At 39.8% G+C, this 18,957-nt stretch overlaps 1 protein-coding gene across 6 annotated transcripts in view; it reads right to left on the reverse strand.

Moving 5' to 3' along the window:
• Positions 1 to 2,860: 2,860 nt before the first annotated feature.
• rnf111 (ring finger protein 111) overlaps positions 2,861 to 18,957 on the reverse strand; it is a 32,377-nt gene continuing 16,280 nt past the window's right edge. For 5 of the 6 annotated variants that reach the window (XM_023283912.3, XM_023283909.2, XM_055011335.1 and 2 more), the window contains 12 exons: positions 16,052 to 16,206; positions 14,669 to 14,863; positions 14,040 to 14,416; positions 13,262 to 13,514; positions 11,833 to 12,190; positions 11,613 to 11,738; positions 11,315 to 11,432; positions 10,669 to 10,749; positions 7,685 to 7,780; positions 7,327 to 7,413; positions 6,778 to 6,881; positions 2,861 to 4,418 (listed from right to left, as the gene is read on the reverse strand). In XM_023283912.3, coding sequence (XP_023139680.2) covers positions 4,301 to 4,418; positions 6,778 to 6,881; positions 7,327 to 7,413; positions 7,685 to 7,780; positions 10,669 to 10,749; positions 11,315 to 11,432; positions 11,613 to 11,738; positions 11,833 to 12,190; positions 13,262 to 13,514; positions 14,040 to 14,416; positions 14,669 to 14,863; positions 16,052 to 16,206 — 2,068 coding nt within the window. In that variant the 3' untranslated portion in view covers positions 2,861 to 4,300. The remainder of the gene's footprint in view (positions 4,419 to 6,777; positions 6,882 to 7,326; positions 7,414 to 7,684; positions 7,781 to 10,668; positions 10,750 to 11,314; positions 11,433 to 11,612; positions 11,739 to 11,832; positions 12,191 to 13,261; positions 13,515 to 14,039; positions 14,417 to 14,668; positions 14,864 to 16,051; positions 16,207 to 18,957) is intronic. The other variant, XM_035954492.2, reaches the window with a different exon arrangement.

The raw sequence follows: 18,957 nt of genomic DNA on the forward strand, positions 1-18,957 counted from the left end.
TTTTGTTTATTTTCGTTTTTTTTACAGGTTACAAAATTGATCATATCTCAAAAAGCAAATTATGTACAGACTCCAAATAAATTCCCTGTGGTTCCAAAGGATATTGTGCAACTTTTTTACATTATCAAATTTGAGGGATACAACTATGCAATTTGTGTATTTTGAAATATATGTGAAAAAAACAAAAACGATTTTCATTTTTTTAAGGCTTATTGCACTTTTAAGCAATTTTTATGTAGTAGTTAAGACATAAGTCAATACATATTATTAAAATTTGGGATATCAGGGTTATTTTGATGTAAAGCAAATAAAAATACTCCAAAAAATGGCACTGCAGCATGTAAAAATGTAAAAATATGTCCTGGCGGACTTGCACAATGGTGGGTCTTAAAGGGTTAAGGGAAGAATATTATTAAACCAGAAAACTAAAACAATACATAAATGGAGAACTGAACTGGCAGGAAACAAAACCAAACTACTACTAACAAACACTATGAATTCAAAAACGGGAGATCACTAAACTAAACTGAATTAACAATACCAAGCTAAGGAGGGGTACTTATAAGATGGGGGAACTGACAGAAGGGGCAGGGAAGCAGACTCAGGAAATCTGTGGCGAACGGAGACGAGACCGGAGCTACTGGCTGGAGACGAAAGCAGGGCGAGCGAGAATCCAAAAGAAGAACTGAGTCCAAGTGAGGGAAATCCAGAGGAGGGGAAAACAGAGTCCAAAAAGCAGAGTCCAGGTGGGAACAGAGTCAATGAAGGCATGTGGGTCGATGATCCGGCGGGGAGTGAATGACAGCACAGAGCTTAAATACTTGGAGGTGAAGTGGAGAATAGGTGAGCTGATTGTTACAGCTGACTTTCATCCCAGCAATCGGCAGTTCAGGCAGTGAGAGCAGGGGAGTGAGTGAGAGACAGAGAGAGATTACAAATACAGAGGAAGACAGAAAGGTCAAAATAGACGCAGAAAACAAGGAGAAAGAAAGAAAGAGGGAGAAGGAACAGGGGCAGGAGCAGAATCATAACAGGTCTTCATAGTTATTCTCAACTAGACACAGACTCATTACCAGAATTTGTATCTTCCAAACACAAGTCAACTAATTTCTCATTTTCTTTATTACTTTAATTAAAACACATGTTTGTTAGGGTTGTTAGTATTGAATTTACTTCATTATTTACAGTTAAATTCCTCGCCACACCTTTTCTGGGAGACTCTGGTGAACTTCTCGTCTTTTTATATCAAGGCATCATTTGTTCTTGGTGCTTTGTCTCCACCTTGTGGCTACAGCAGGTATTTAATGGTTGCATTAAAGGTCCATAGTCTCATGTCCCCACAGTGTTTTTTAGTGTTACAGCTCAGAATATTCTAAATTTGGTTTATTTCACCTGTATGACCGTATAACTCACGTGTTTAGTGCTGTTTTATTCTGAAACCAATGACCTGCTGCTGTTCTCCCCTCCATCAGGAAGAAAACTATCTTCATTATTCACACTTTGAGCTGCATGACTATTGGTTAGTTACTATTTAAAAGTTTAATATTAGACATCAACCTTTTCTACAACTTTTTTGTTTCCATAGTTTAACTGTTCAGAGTAGCTTTAGTTTCAGGGAAAATTACACTATTTTAGCTACTTTAGCTTTTTCTGTATTTGTTGTGGCCACATATTAAAGGGGAGAGTGTTTATCCTCAGAGATATTTTCCAGGCAACGGAACATTTTAGTAAATTAAACATTTTTTCAAAGCCTTAAAAAAAAATAAAGAATTAAGCTCATTTATGGAACACCATTCTCTTTCACACTAGATTCATAATCCAGGCTTTGTTCTTACACAAATGGATGATAATATTATTATTACTGCTATTATTGTTACTATTGTTATTCATTGATTAGAGGCAGAAAGTTGCAAACCAATCTTCATTAAAAATGTGATTATTTTTGTAATTATTAATACAGTTGCATTTTTTTTCTGCATGATTTACATTTTCATTAGTTAGAAGTAAATTTTTACACTAAATAATGAGGCAGTTGACAAAATTAAATTGGGCACAATCAAGATATAACTACGTAATATAATACTGGAAGCTCTTGACCTCACTGTGTGAAGTGTCCTGAGAGGTTTTATGTTGTTAGTGCTACATAATTAAACTGAATACCTGAAATACTGTCAATGCTGTTTACGAGGAAGCCATAAAATACATGCCTTCTTTATTACTATTTAATAAATACTTAATAAATTATACTAACAATTTACAAAGATGTAAATTTTAAAATTGCTGCAAAAATATTTTTAAATAAAATAGATTATATATATATGTGTGTGTGTGTGTGTGTGTATATATATATATATACACACACACACACACACACACATATATATAATCTATTTTATTTAAAAAATATATTTTTGCAGCAATTTTAAAATTTACATCTTTGTAAATCTGCATGTCTTTAGGAATGTTTTATGCTAAATCTTGCTGTTACATCATTTATTTTTCATGTCGAATAATTATCTCATAAATAAGTAACTATGTGGAAATAAGAACTGAAATTGTGTCATCTTTAAAAAAAACAAAAACAAAAAAAAAACCCAAGAGGACAGTTTTACAAAGGAGAAGATATTCTACAAAATTAAAGTCCTGAACAAAAATGCCAAATAATCACTAGTTTCTGCTTCTCAGATGTGAGAACATTTGTCTTATATAAATACCTGAATATGTTAAAGGTTTAAATGAAACAACACTCTGAACGTATCCTCTTAGGCTACTTGAAATTCTAATCCAAACATCCACCAGAATGACAGCTGTGACAACATTCACTCATTCTCAAAGAGGACGACAAGGAAAGGACTCAATCAAGAGTTATCCAAGTTTATTAATATTATTTTTTAAAACTAATATAAATCCCGCAGAATATGATCCTGGTGTCTTTAAGTCAATGAATGCATGGATACCTGCTTTAAGTACTGCATTTCAACACTCCATTCAAAATATCTTTTTTTTTTCTTTTTTAATATTCGTCAGAGTGGAAATACATGGCCTCAGCGCACTGTCATATTCACTACTATTCTCCTACCTTTTTCTCTCTTGTGCAAGTCTATGCGAGTGAGTTAGTCAACAGTATTAGTGTTTTTCTTTCCGCAGCAGCCTAAATGGACTCCGCTGCTCAACTACAGAGAGACAAAAGGGAGGGTGGGTAAAATGGTTCGAAGAGTGAGAACAAACAGTAAATATTTATCTCAAATTGAGCTGTGTATTTCCCTCTGAACACACGCACAGGAAATGAAAAGTCAACGCCACTGCCAGTATCAAATTGACAAAAAAATGATCCCAGGTTGCAGGCTTGTGTGAAACTACTTAGACACATGTAGACCTGAGATCATCTCACAGAAACCTAGCCAAGCGTCGCAGGCCCATCTGAGGGAAGGAAACCCCAAACAAAATGAAGAAAAGATTCACAGCAGTTTGCCGACAATCGTTCAGGTTAGAAAAAACAGTCGAGAGAGGGACGTGACATTCTTTTTCTTGTTCTCTAAAATACATCAGATGGTGGTGGTAACGGTGTCAAATGAAGGTGCTGGAGGGATCGTAGCAAAGCATGTGCATATTCTGGGAGTGAGGTGAACATCGGAGTTTATTTCCACTCTAGAAATACTGGGTGTGCACTAATACAGCAGCTGATCTGTTAACATATTTCCCTAGTTAGGAATGTCTTGATTTTACTTAAAAAACATCTTTCACTAACAATCCACATCTTCTAAACATAAACTAATCAATACAATGATTGGTAAAATGAATCCTGCAATGTTTTGTTTTGTTTTTTTTTTTTAAACTGGAGGTTGACATTCTATTCTAGTAAAGCAAGGCATTAGGTTTACAGAAATGCATCTTTACTAGAGCAGCTATCCTCACCTGCAACTTGTTAGGCCGTGTTAAGCCCACATTATATGTGCAAAGAAATGCATTGCAAGGAAACATGCAGAGAAACGGAACAAAAATGACACTTGAGGAAACAATCAAAAGCTACATAAAAGCTTTTATAAATACAATAAAATCTTAAACCCTTAATGGAGAATTCTAGCTGTTGTAGTAATATGTGATAGCTGGCACTCTAGGCTCAATGCTTTTTTGTCAGATGTTTATTTTTTTTTGTTTGCTTTTTCTCTTAAATTTTTATTTTCTCATAGTAGAGCTGCGCAGGTAATTCATGCCATCTTTGGTTGACTGCAGTACTGAAGAGAAAATTAACATGATCTCAAAATAAATGTTCAACAAAAGGGTTGTTAGAAAAACAGCATCAACTCTCAGCAGACAACTGTGCCTCAATGTCCACTCTGCAGATGGGGCACTTCTTATTGGTGAGGAGCCACTGATCCACACACAGCTGATGGAAGAGGTGCATACATGGTAGGCGTCTGGAGAGGAAAAAGACAACAGAGACGTGACGAATTAGTAACGCATAGTTAAATTAGAAAAAAATGTAAATTAAGTTGCATACACAGCAGTCCTGAAATGAAACAAGATGATTAGAGTTTGGTTTCCTGCTCTGGCTGCTTCTCATTAACTGGTCTTTATTGTATTTTGTCATAACCCCGTCCTGTGTAACTATCCCCATTGTTTGTTTAAAGATAAAATCTGGTAATATCACCAAATTCAAATAAAAGAGCAAATCAGCCATATGATTAATACATTCATTAAGTGAAGGTTTACAGTGGTCCCTCTCCATATTGTGGTTCACTTTTCGCAGATTTTTAATTAAATTGCATTTGGTATCGCAGATTTTTCACAATATCTTGTGGTATAGATATTCTTCTATATGTATTATTGTGGCCAGCTGCGTTAAAGAACCACCTCAGAGAAATGATATCTGCCTTTCATGCACTATGCAACTGCCAGGTGCTTTTATTTTGACACAGAGACATTGCCAATATTAAAAATTTGGCAGGAAGTGATCAAACACACTATAGTTCACACTCAGGGTCCTGACAACATTACACTTAACCAAACTAACTAGGCTGACTAAACTACAAAAACACAAACACTAATAACACTGTAACACTAACATAAACCACAGTGATGACATTTAAACCCCCAACACCACGAATTCCCATGGTGCATTGCAGCACAACAGTTCAGTCATAGCGACCGGCTCTGCGATCGCTACATTACTTTAATTATTTTTGCGGTAAAATAAGCATTTTCTAGCCTAAAAATTGAAAAGATAATAAAAAAATAATAATTAAAGGGGCGCCCAGATGGCTCAGCTTGTTGAGCGGGCGATCCATGAACAGAGGCTATAGTCCCTGATGCAGCGGCCTGGGTTTGATTCCAGCTCACGGCTCTTTGCTGCATGTCTTTCCTCCCATTCTTCTCCCTTCTTTCCTGTCTGCCTCTCAACTATATCTGTCTAAAAAAGGCCAAAAAAATCTTTTTAAAAAAAAAAAAAAACATTTTAAAAGAAAATTAAATTGAAATAAAATGCATAGCGTACAGCGCTGGGCTCTGATTGGCTCAGCGACCATAGCATCAGTCTTTTCTTTCTCCCATGTATAGCAGCATTCAGCATCTGGCCTAAAATAAATATGGTTGCTAGCCCACGATAGACGAGGGACCACTGTATTCTGTCATAACACCGTCCTGCCTAATTATCCCCGTTGTTTGTTTAAAGATAAAGTCTGATTAATATCACCAAACCCCATGAAAAGAGCAAATCAGCAGTGAATTAATCCAATCATTAAATGAAGGTTTATTACTCGCTATCATATAGCTCCACTGACGTTCAAAAACCAAAAGAAACTAGAAGGGCACTGTCTTGTATCGTAATTTCCACAAAAACGGTCCACGTCTGCATCAAAGTCTGAGGGGTTCTTCTTGTGTCCATGCTCCACCTCCTCACCAAGTATCAAGAAATTTAACCTGGCACTTTCTGTGTGATCTCGCTGAGAATCACACAAACAAACATCACTGATCACACACCTCAGTGGAGGAAAACAAGCCCCACCTTTCCAGTGGATGCCATGTTCCTTCATTACCATGAGCACAAACACGCTGCTGTTTATTCTGAGACGATCCCACATAAATCATCCTGCTGCTCTAAATACTCAGCAGCGCATCAAATCTACGGCTGAAAATAGTCCCTGACAAACACACCATTTACTCCTGTTTGCTTAGAACCGCGTTAACAAGGAAATTACTTGTAATCTTGTAAAAATGAAATGATACATTTATGAGCAGATTTGTAAGATTCTGTTCTCCCCAATCTTTTAGCAGGTAAAATAGAACACAGTCCTGGTTTTCCTCTTTTCATGGAATTTGTAGACAACAAAATCTAGCATTATTTTTCATATAATTAAGTAAATTATGCATATTTTAAAAAGCATAATTCACACTAAAAATCTTTTAAATCCTGTCAGTTGATAATCACAAATATTTTATCAAAATATTCATTTAAAAAAAAAAAAAAATTTAAAGCCAAACCTTACAAATACAACTTCCTTTTCCACCAACAGAGGGCAGAAATCCTCTCTAAAAACCTGAGCTTGTGCCAAAAAGCAGCTCCATGAGGCCAGTAATTTTAAGGCACTCTGGGATTTTCCACTGATTACCTGAATACCTCCGGGTTTTAAAGAAAAACACATCTCATGAGACAGTGGGACAATGGAACGACTACACCTGTCATCCCACCTGTCTGCATGCAACTTAAAAGCACACCTGAGCAAAAATCTAAAGTGCAGGCAACAAGTGGGACGAACACCCAGGTGGGGGGACATTTACCTGACATCCTCCCCCTCTTCCAGTATCGACAGACAGATGGTGCATTTTTCTTCCGTGTCTTCATCTGCCCCCTCGTCCTCGTCCTGCTTACCATGCAGCTTTCTCTGTTTGTGAGAAACATTTGGAAACATGACTTTTGATCTGCATCGATCGGTAAAGTTGCTTCAGCAGACTCCTAACAGATGGTTAACAATCCTATTAATTCATTTTGTCAAACACAAACTGCTCAACTAAAACACTGCAGTAACACTACAAATACAAATTAGGTTTGTATTAAAAAATAGAATATTGCAAATAAAGTGGTAACTATGCTCAAAAAGCCAAAACATTTCAATAAAGAAAACGTTAAATTTGGGGACAGAGAGAATGGTCATTTTGTCCTGAAACAGAAAAACTTTCTATCTGCTGTCTCAATGCTAAACAAATCAAAATGATTCAAATCAAAGTTATTAGCCGAATCCCCTGGACCCCCAAGACTACTACTACTAACATCTACTGTACATGTGAGCAGAGACATGTTTCCAAATTGATTTGTTCATTATTTCTCACCGATTCTGGGGTTGCGTGCATATTTTTCCCAATAGATGCCCAAGCTTCAGGGGTTAACTGTTGGTCAATGTCTCTCTCCAACACCTTCTGTATTGGGTGGCAGGGTGTTAGATGGCTTATTTAAATACATTTGGAAACCTCTAAGGAAACTTTTCCCCAACAATAACTTCACAACTGGTAAAAGACACTACAGTATGTTTCTAAATGTTGGCAAAAAACATCAGACGTGAGCACAAAAGACCACTGCGCACTCTGTCCCAGAATAAACTGCAACAGACATGCACAACCATACACAGCATCTTCAAAAGCTATTAAACAGCATGTACACATAGAAACACACACTGTGGCCGGTCCTCACCTTTTTGTACTTGTGTGGGTAAGTGCACCTCTCTATGGTTCCCTGAGAGGCTCCTCGGTTCACAGTCCCCAGTCTTTCCTCTAAATGCAGCAGGTCCTGATGGCGGTAAAAACATGCTCTCAGGCTGACAGATGACACACACTACTGAACTTTCTGTTGTGTGCACTAAACAGCAGGACTCCTGGAGGAACGGCTTTTCGCTAAAGCTCAGCTAACATTCAGGCTAAAACGTGAACATTTTGCTACTTTAACAGCTAGCGCCCTCACTACTCAGGCATTTGAGGGCCCCTTTTGAAAATGGTGCCAAGCCTGTTTTAGTCCAAAAACTGCGGGATAATGTTTGAGTCTGGGTGGACAGAAACAGATAGCGCTTTTCCATTAGCACCTACTCAGCTCGACTCTACTCGGTTTGTAAGGTTTTTCGTTAAGACTTAGTACATGGTACCAGGTACTATTTTAGTACCTACTCGGCCAGGGTTCCAAGCGAGCTGAGTCGAGCCGATAATGTGACGTCTACAGAGTGCAGGCCACTGATTGGACAGGGAGTGACGACACACGAGAGCGAGTCCTTCATGAAAACCAAACCCGCCATTTAAAAAAACAAAAAAACCAAAAAAAAACTTGCAAAAGTGCACATTGCTCTTCACCGGAACTTGGCAAAAATTGAATATAGCAACTAAACCTGTACCGTGGGCGAATGAAGAGGTCGAGACTTTTCTGTCTTTGGTGGCGGACCAAAGAATACAGAGGGAGCTGGACGGAGAAAGTTTATCAGAAGGTCTCCGAGTGGATGGTCGCCCACGGATACAGTAGGACAATGAAGCAGTGTCAGGAGAAGCTGAAAAAGCTCAAAAGTGACAATCGGTCCATCAAGGACCCCTATGGCCGGAGTGATGACTCCACCCGCAATGAGGTGATACTCAATTGTAATGGAAAACGATCTAAACCGAGTAGAGTAGAGCCAAGTTAAGCCAAGTAGGTGCGAATGGAAAAGCGCCTAGAGACTTCTGGAAACACTGTCACCGATCTTCGCTTTCTGATTCGTTCCTAACTATCGCTACATGTTGCTCCCTCATTCGTTGCACTACTGTAATGATCCTTTTCCAAAAGAAAAACATCAGTTATAAATACCCGTGGTTAAATTCCCCCTTTCTGGTCAGTGATTAAACCCCTAAAAACTCATCTCTGTGTCAAAGTTAAATTTTTGTTTTATTTTTTTTTTACCTCTTAAAGTGGCGTACAAGTAGCTCTACAATATTGCTTCCTGTGAAAGTATTCACCTCTACCTTCATCCACGACACAAGCACTCGCTACAGCTCAAGCACACCAGCTCTCCTATGACTCTGCTCTAATACTGTAAATCCACTAAAAACTAGACAATAGCAAGTTGTATTATTGGACTAATTCAGTAATTTACATAGGAAACCCAGGAAGTCTGAAACTGTGTTTTTGAAACTGTCATTAGCAAACTGCAGATTCAAGGTGGTAATGTTTAGCCATGGTGTTGATTTCACTCATAATGTGTCTACCAGCATATTAAAAACACCATATGGACATGTAAACAAGTTAAAATCCTTATTTTCACCAGAGAAGACCTTTAATTGAACATAGATAACAGATTCCAAGTGTTGCTGACCTTGTTGTCTATGCTAGAAGCGGTTGTGCAGATAAGGAAATCTGTGCTCTTACTTTCTGCCATTGCTGTTTGTCCTCTGGAGTATTTTTTTTAATTTTTTTTTTTTTTTTTTTTAACAACTGAATAACCAATCCTATGCTTTATGTTTACACCAACACCCGTATACCCAGTGTACAGGAATATGATGTGATTAAAACATTATTTTAAAATGAAAACCTACTGTGGATTTAACCTCAGCTATGTCCACGCTGTTAGTGGTTAAATCATTTAAATCCTTTAGTTAGCTCCATTAGCAGTGTTTCTATAAAGTCACTGATGATGATAATTATTTTAGTCAGTGCCTGCATGCAGGTGTGAACACACCCCCAGACAATCTAACTTACTTTCTGCCCACTTTTCTATGCAGCATTGGGGTTGTTATCACCTACTGTGCCAACATATTGTTGACCCCTAAGATGATTAAAGAAATGAAGCAAGCACAGGCGAGTGAAATTCAATTAAATTCACTTGGCAGGTGCTTCTGTTCAAAACAACTTTCCCACACGTTTTTGGAGCAATTTGGGGTTTAGCGTCTTGTTCAAGGACACTGACATGTAGACCAGAGCTCAGGGGTCAAATCTTGCAATTAATGGCCAACCTGCTCTGCATATAACTGACCTCTGGCTGTGCTGAGTTCTGCAACACATTAAACTGTGTGTAACAGAGACATTTAAGAAGTCAGAGGGAGGGCAAATGTGTGGAATGAATGAGAGGCAACATCAATCTAGAACAGTGGTAACTGTATATGTTTATGACATGTTTTATATATTTTTTCCCTCATTTTGCTCGCTCCTTCTATGTTTGTTTTCTAACACAAATTTTACTTTTCAGCGATCGGTGATATATTCATAATCTGCCAAAAAAAATGTAACTGTATGTATTTTTATGCTACTATATTGTCATTATTGAAAGAAAAATAGGAAAAGGAGATTGCATTTAAGAACCAGTGTGGCTTCAGTTCAAGAATAGTGATTTGGGGTTGAAAACTCAAAAAAAAGCAAACCTTGCACTGAGGGTGTTCTTTTAAAACACTAACACTTTCCTCATATAAACACTTTCACTTTTTATTTTATTTTCCTGTATGTGGTGTGTTCATTGAATTGCAGTTCACAGTTTGAATACCAAACCAACAAGAACACCCTGACAGGAGCAAAATAATGAGTCATGTGGGCATAAGTCAAGCCATTATTAAGTTAATAGTAATGTCAGTAGTGATGAATGATAGCAGTTACTGCTATTTGTATTTCTGTCTTATCTGTCCTCTGGCTTTATATTTACACATTTAGGAACAAACACAAGTGGTCCTCACCTCATAGGTTCTTCCAAAGCCAGTCATTCTAGATGAGATGTACCTAATGTGCGGGTAGGTCACTTCAGATATGCCAGTGTGCTGTGAGGAAGGAAGCAGAACAAGCACAACAGATTATTTTTAGACTTGGGAAAACATTTAAAGTACAGTTCAAGTACAGTAAACAGCTTCCTATTAAGACTAATGTGTAAATCTTCCCAGATTTTGCTTGTATTCTTTATTACAAACATTTGCAATTTCCTGCTGTTGAGATTTTCTGAGAAAGATGTGCAGGTTGGCATTTCATTTATTTTAAAAACAAATTAGAAGGGCTTCTGAAAGTGTTTGCAGGGCAGATCCGTACTGATGAAGACTACAGATGTATACAATTTAAAGTTGACAAACTATAATAACATCAGAAACCTGTCAACTGTATTTGCCCTGGATGTGACTCAAGGATTCAGGATTTGTTGAGTGTGCACTTGAAATGCTTGATGAGCCACTATTAATTGCTGATGCATTATTCATGTGGTTCACTAAACCATCCTTGAAATAACTGATGTTATAAATAAGGGTCCAACACCATTAATCTTCGCCAGACTTCATATAAAAGTGATTCGTTTTCATGTATGCTAATGGATGCGTGTGTTCTGAGGGTTGCTCTCACCATGAAGGGGATAGGGAAGTGGTGCAGTCTTGGGGGAGGGTGGTAGTGGGGCAGGTGGGAGTGCAGATGCCCTGAAGTGTACGGTGCCACGGTTACTCCAGCCTCGATGCCAAGCTCCCTGTTGGCAAAAGGAGATGAGTCATTATTACATCAATACTTTCTCTACTAGGCCCGAAGATAAAACTAAAGAACCACAGTCACATTAAACATTTATAATATTGGATTTGCTGAAAGGAAACTTGGGTGAAATTAACGTTAAAACCGACAGTCTTTAAGCCTCCTTGCTGCCGGTACTGACCATGCTGTTCTCTGCTCAGGCTGACGAGGATGGGAAGACATAGTTTGTGGCACATGGATGTGGTGTCCATGGCCGTAGTTGGGGTGCATTCTGTGGGGGTGTGGAGGCGGACGCTCGTGTGCTCGTCTGCCAAGAAAACAAAAAGACAGGTTCCGCAAAGAGTGGCCCACAACTCTTTTATCTTTTACACTAATCTACGCTGGATGATGGTGATACTCACGTGGGGTGCTGCATCATCCTGCGCCTCTGAACCTCCATCCTCTGCAGCATCTCATGCTGATGGAGCCTCTGCACCGAAGCCCCCAGTGCCGGCAAATGGTGCGGCAGGGTCTGGTGGTCTGTGGGAAGATGCTGGGCCAGTGGGGCACTTGAAGTAGAGAGGTGGTGGGTGGACAGAGGAGGGGGTGGGGCAGGGGGCACAGCGTGGCCTGAAGGGTGGGATGGAAGCGGTGCATGAAAGGTGTGGGGAATGACAAACTCGCCTTGAGGAGGGGGCTGAGGCGTAAGTTGGGGGTTTCCATGGGAATGAGGACAAGCGGAAGAAGGCTGATGATGCAGTGAGCGGGTTAGGGAGCCATCTGGGTGAGAGAAAAGGGAAAAAAATTAGGTGAAACATCTTCAAACGCAGAACAAGGCTGGCAAAATTTTTCACCTTGTTAAAAAAAAAAAAAAAACCTAATAAAAAGGTCAAATCCAACAACACACACTTCTGTCAGGACTTCACAGCCTGCTTCAGCCACAAGCTTATTTGGTATTAGTAAAGGTGTAATTTAAAAAATAAAAAGTCACAAATATGTAATTTTCAAAAAAGGCATTAGTGAGTACTTTTGGCACTCAAAATAGATTGCAGCGTCCATATTCATTGTAATTAAGAAGCCATTACAACGACGTTACTCATTGATGTGTTGTTATGAATTGGTAATGTTTTATTTTCTACAATAGTTTTTGGTCATCAGCGTTCTACAACACAGAAGTTTAAGCTTTATCAGGCTTTGGCTACATAGGCATCAGTCAAAATGTGTCTGAAAGGCTTTTATATCTGTACTTTAAGACAGCAGACAAAAAAAATTCCTCATCAAGTTACTGATGATGTATTTGTAGCAGTATTTTTGCTATTGTTGACATAAATACTCTCTTATTAATATGACAGGCTTCTAGCAAAGAAAAATAGATTTTCATTTATCACTGTGATTCATCCATTAAATAAATATGGATCTATTTTTACTTTTAGTTCTTCTTGGTGCACATTTCCTTGCTATTTGTCTGAGCTGCAGTGAAAGGAAGACGAGTAACAGGCGAGGGAGAGGGGACCACAGGCACCAGTGGCCACTAACTCTTTCTACAGCCCCACCTGGGAGCCTTGTCACATCAGTTCAGTCTCCACACTGAAATATTCTGAGTAGCAATTAACTTCCTCTGCCTGGTACAGTTCCCTCAGCACTTGGCACATTAACCATCAGTCTCTGTTAATTACTATTAGCATTAGGTTTTAGAAGTGTATCTGTCTGCCAATTTTCACTAGTACCACGTCACTGTAACTGAGTGAATTTCTGTAACGCAGTAGCAGACAGTTGAACATTTGGCATGAAAAACTCGGAGGAATTAAACCAATTCTGAATCTCTGTGTTGCATGACGGCAGTTTACTCACAAGACGGATGCATATAATGTCTACAGGGCTGCGGTTGTGTCTGTGGCTGCGGCTGAGCCACCATGGAGGGGCTGAATGAGTCCACCACAGCTGGCTGGCTTGGCCCAGGGGTGGCATGGGAAACGTAAGCAGGAGGCCGCGAAGTGGAGCCTGGGCAGCACGGGTCAAAGGCTGAAGTGCTGCCATGGAAACTAGCCCCACTGTTTCCACTGCTCCGAACACTGCTGTTGCTCAGGTCCACTGGCAGAGTTTGCTGTGGGAGGAAAGCAGAGATGTTAAAGAAAGGAGCCAAACAAACTTCTCTTGTGGAATTCAAGATGTGTCTTCTTTTTCCCCACAGTTCATGTCATATAACATGTACAAAGAAATCTATTCTTCGCTGTAGCATTTCTCTTTCTGAGTGAAAAAATCTATTAGGAACCTTGGTGTGTTCCGCTTCCTTCAGTCTCTAGCTACAAGCTCTTTCAAGACAGACAGTAGGAATGATGTTTTTTTGTTAGGGATGCAATGATGCTTCAACAAAATAGAGAAGGAAGTTAGTAGAGAACGAAATCAAAGCCCATTATGTTATTAAATAAAATGTGAACTCAGTCAACTATTTTGAAGCTGCTAAAGGGGCCTTTCTTTGCTAACAAAAACAATACATATATGTTTTGGTGGTCATGGAAACCAGGGTTAAGCAGAAGCACTGTATGCTTACACAGCTACACTAAAAGCAATAAATTGAAAATTCTAGTATAACTGCAGTATGTTGGCACTGAATAGAACACTGCCATACCTGGTCGTGGTAGTGGGCTGCGTTGCTGCTACTGCTGCTGTTGCTGCTGCTGCTGACTCCAGCACAGGGGGCAGGAAGAGCACTGGGTCGCTCTACAGGGCAGCTCGGCTCTTGAAAGGGCACGGTGCCTGGGGGCTGCGGTGCCGGATGATGGACATGGTGGAGAAAGTGGTGAGCGTTGCCGTGGCTGTGTTGAGAGCTGCTGGTCTGCTGAGAGGACGACGCCTGCAAGCAGCTTGAATGGGAGTGGCTCAGGGACAGGTGACCAGGAGAGGGACCTCCACACGGGGAGTGCTGCTGACAGCAGGATGGGAGTCTGGGCATGGCTGTGCCTGCATTTTCTCCTGCTGTCCCTGACAAACCTGGCCTATTGTCATCTGATGAGGATAAGACACATGATTAGTAAAAAAAAAAAAAAAAAATGGAGGATGAGACAGCAAGTTAGCATGTTACAGGGCAGAAAAAAGAACAGAGACGTGACTACACAATGCAGACTGTGTCATGCTTTATAGTGTTAATATTAATCAGCAGCTGAGAGGAAGTAATATCTGACCCAAACTGCTTTTGGGCAAGAGTTGAAATGAAACGGTCTACAGCAGCTGGTTTCAACATGCCATGTCCTGTCTTACCCTCTGTGGCTGTGCGAGCAGAGCCACTTGGCCTCTGTGTGTGCATACTTTCAGGTATTGAACCTGAGCAGCTAGTGGAAGGGCCTGGGGCATCATTGAGCTCTGAGGTAGAGGCATGATGGGAAGATGATGACGAGGACGACCTGACTGTTTGAGGGTGAATGCTGCCAGAGGTTGTTGGCACAACCGAGAGATCTAGGAAGAGAAAAAAAACATGTAATCATTTCGAAAAGATGCAATAATGACAGTAGTGTTCAGAGGAGCTACATGAAGAACATCAGCAGAGGCTATGCAGTGTCAAAACAACAGTTGCCTTTCATCGCTTGAGTTATTGACAGAAATGGGTAATAACTGACCCTAAAGAGATTTCATTTTTACATATATTATAACAACATCTGAACTCACTACAAAAAGCGCGATTTGTGCCTGAGTTGTAACTGTGTTCATTTATACTTCCAAATCTCTGTGTTCTATTAATGACATTCCTTTTACGCTTCCTTAGTTTTCAAAAACAACAAACCCTATAATCCAGGAACCCCTAGATGTACCCGTTTTTACCGGTACATCTCATTGTTGTCTAAAAGTGCAATTTTCACAGTTCATATGGCCACCAAAAATCTAGCTTGATGCTTTGTCTGCAAAAGAATAATTGTAGTGTGGACTGTAGCATGTGTGTACTTGTCTGCAGAGGCTTAGCAGTGGAGTGGAGGAGCAGATCTTATTAGCATTCCAGTGTGTGCACTCCATCTGCTTTTCATATTCACAAATTAATTTCCCCTCTTTCTCCTAAGAAATGCAAATACTCTAATACTCAGTGCCCTACCATTTTGCTATCCATCATGGGCGTGGGCTGTTTAAGAGGATGACATCCGACTTGAGACACAAATACCAAAGCTTGCAAAGCAGTCAACTTTTATGCAAAAGAAAGTGTTTGTATAATGTGAATACAAATACACATGTAAATAATTAGGGTACTGGTTGAGGTCAATTTTTTACGATTGCTTTTGGTAACAGTCATAATTATCACACTGTCTCTCTTTCTAGCAAATGTTTACTTAATCATTACTCCTTAAATCTTGCTTAAAGCTCTTATCTTATGTCTAACTTTTTTTAATTAAGAGATTGGCATGTGGCTAACTTGACGCTCTGAAATGTCTTGAAAATTAAATCCAGGCTGAAAAACAAACAAAACAAAGCTCCAAGTCAAGCGCAAGAGGAACAAGCCATACAACAGCAAAAAAAAAAAAACGACAACCCATAATTCCTAATTCACATATAAACAGCAGCTTGAATAGAGGACACACTATTCACACAGGTGAGAGGCGGACAACTAGTTATCCTTTAATCAGACATGGTTAAAATGTGCTTGGGTGGAGGATTTACCATCTTCATCGACTGTGAGGTCCACCACCTCCCCAGCATTCTGACGCAGTGGTTGGATGACGGTGGAGAGTCTGTGACGTCCACGTGGCTCCTGGAGACGATTCTGGGAGCAACTACTAGCCCAAATCCTGCCAAGACCACCCACTGAGCGTGACCTGTAGAGGTACAGACATAAAAAAAGAACACCTGTTAAACCAAAGTGGAGTGCAGGACCACCAGGAATACTCTCACAGCTCAGTGAACCATTTGCTTCACCAGAGCCAGACACTCAAAGTTCATTTCCAGGACAACAGCCGCTTTGACAAAAGGATGCTGGTGCTAGCACACGGATTTTACTGCAGTCTATTAAAAAAAAAACAAAAAAAAAAAAAAACAGTGCATGGTAGAACTGTGTGGACACACTTACACAATGTCACATAAGTTGACTCTAAAAAGTGATCACATAAGCAAACATACAAAAATGTTAATGCCCTTGCACACCTCAAAAAGGCCTAACACAAGTGAATACAATGAAAACCTTTAATGTGTAGGTTGACGTGTGTCTATTCTCAGCTATTTCAAATGGAATCAAGCCACCTGTGTGAAAGCTTAGTCAGAAACTACAGCTTGTTCTCTCGGGACTGCCCTCATGGTGCTCTGCATCCACAACCATCCCTCCATCTAAATCTTTCCATCCTCTCCCCAACACCTCTCTCTTTCCTACATTTCGTCCTTGGCCTGCTTTTGGCCCCTGTCTTCTCTTCCTTTTAATTTTCTCTCTCAAAGGCTCCTGTTGCTCTACCCTTTGGCCTCTGAGACTGGAGTGAGAGGCTGGGGAATAGCCATATTTCCCTCCACGGTGCTGGAAAACCAGGTGATCAGAGGAATGAACCCAACGGACAAGAGACAGGAGACTGTAAGGGAGTGCCGTAAAGCTGGATACCATGGAGCTTTGTAGCTAGGGGATTTCACTGCTACTAAATGAGAGATTTAAAAAAAATACATATGAGCAGTGGGAAAGAAGTGTAAGATTGCCAATAGCACTGCTTCTGGCAGATCGAACCAGATTATAGACTTGCTCAGTGATTCTTACTGGTTAACTCCTAGAAACATAAGTATGAATATGACTGAATAATCCATTTATGAATGATTTATCACTCTGTGTTTGCTGAGATTTTCCGCTGGCCAAAGACAGACAGGTTAGGTGAATTGAAAGCTTTAAATTGGCTCAGAATGCCAATGTTTGATAACAAGTTTGTCTTTGTGTTTGCTGTTTGACAAACCAGTGACCTTTCCCCTTGATGAATCAGAACAGTGAACAGAAAATAGAATAGTAAAGTGGGTACAAAGAATTTAGGGATGGAGAATTATGCACTTCATTAAGGGTACAATAAAAGAAGTGACAGAAAATATTCTACAGATGGTATGGCCCACAGAGTTGTGTTTCCAGCATCAAGGAGTTACTTGAAGACACTGAGGCAGCCTAAAACCATGAAAGCATGGTGACAAATTCTCCAAGATTCTTGGAAGAACCTACATGACAAGTAGGGCTGCATGTCTATGGCCAAAATTATAATCACAATGATTTTGATCAGTATTGAGATCATGATTATTCATTGACTTTGAGTGCATAATAGGCTTATTACACCTCCCAATTTACATAAACAGAGCACTGCTTTGGCCTCCATGTTGTGGAACACTGCTGCTAAAGTACAAATTTTTGCATCAAAAAACACCAACATCAACAGAAAGCAGTTTACTGATGTCCTCTACAGCTCACATGCAGGTAAACATTAAGACAAATGTTAATTAAGCCTCTAGTCTTCCCACTCTGCCGCAGCAGACGCAACTCAGATGTTGGTGTGTGACCAAAACCTATTTCAAATAAGGTGTTCTAATTTCACATTTATATAAACTTAAACCAGGTGATTTCACCGACACAGACTATTTCATATAAGCAGAGTTTTCTGTCAGTGTAGCACACATTTTAACATCACTGTCATTTCATTGTGGGAAGCAAAAATCATGATCATGACTAATATTTAGTTAACTGTGCAGCTCTACTGCCGCATACGTTTAAAAATTGTGTGTTGGTTATAAAAAGAAACTGTTCATGACATTATTTTTTGAAAATATTTTATATTATATTAAATTTCACTTTACTATTGGTGGTTGAAACATTTGCCCAATACTGTAACTGAGATTATGTGATGCTACTAACTGGGTGAATTAGTGATCTATTCCTCATTATGTGAACTACTCAATTAAATGTCAGCGTTGATCACATTCCTTGGATGTGTTTAACACAGGAAATGCCTTTCTCATTGCTGTCTGTGATAAGGGGGATTCCCATTAGCTCATACTGTCTGCATCCAATTCAGTTTCCTGTGAGACAAGCTGCACAATGCCAGTGGAATAGAGGAGGAAGCTTATTAACTTCCATACTTCACAAATCACTAAACCAAACCTGTGCAGAATATGCAAACAAACACATCCAGACGGTTGCAACCTCATACAAAACACACAGCAGTGAGGGTGATATGCAGAGGGGAGGTTGTTGGTGGTTGTGTTGGGATCTAATTGGCCAGCCTGATCAGCTCTGGGTTGATCCCAAGGAGCAGGACTTCCCACTAGAGATAAGTTCCTAATTAAGCTGACCTGGGATTATTTTGTAAATATCTGTTTACCACTGTGAACCCCTGAGGGTGGGGGGGTGCAGCAGCAAGGAGGAAAACAGTACATTGTAAATATGAACACTATGGGAATGGGTGGCTTGGCAAAGCTGAGACTGTGCCAAGCCAAAGTGATGTGAGCCACACACCTGGGAATCAGAGCAGAGCACTGCGGTAATGTAAACTGCTGGGAATAATGCTATGGACAGCTAAGGCTGGGAGTTTGGGAGTTAAACAGGGGGAGAGAACATAAGG

Source organism: Amphiprion ocellaris, chromosome 1, assembly GCF_022539595.1.
Source record: "Amphiprion ocellaris isolate individual 3 ecotype Okinawa chromosome 1, ASM2253959v1, whole genome shotgun sequence".
In the NCBI taxonomy this organism is placed as follows: Eukaryota; Metazoa; Chordata; class Actinopteri; family Pomacentridae; genus Amphiprion; species Amphiprion ocellaris.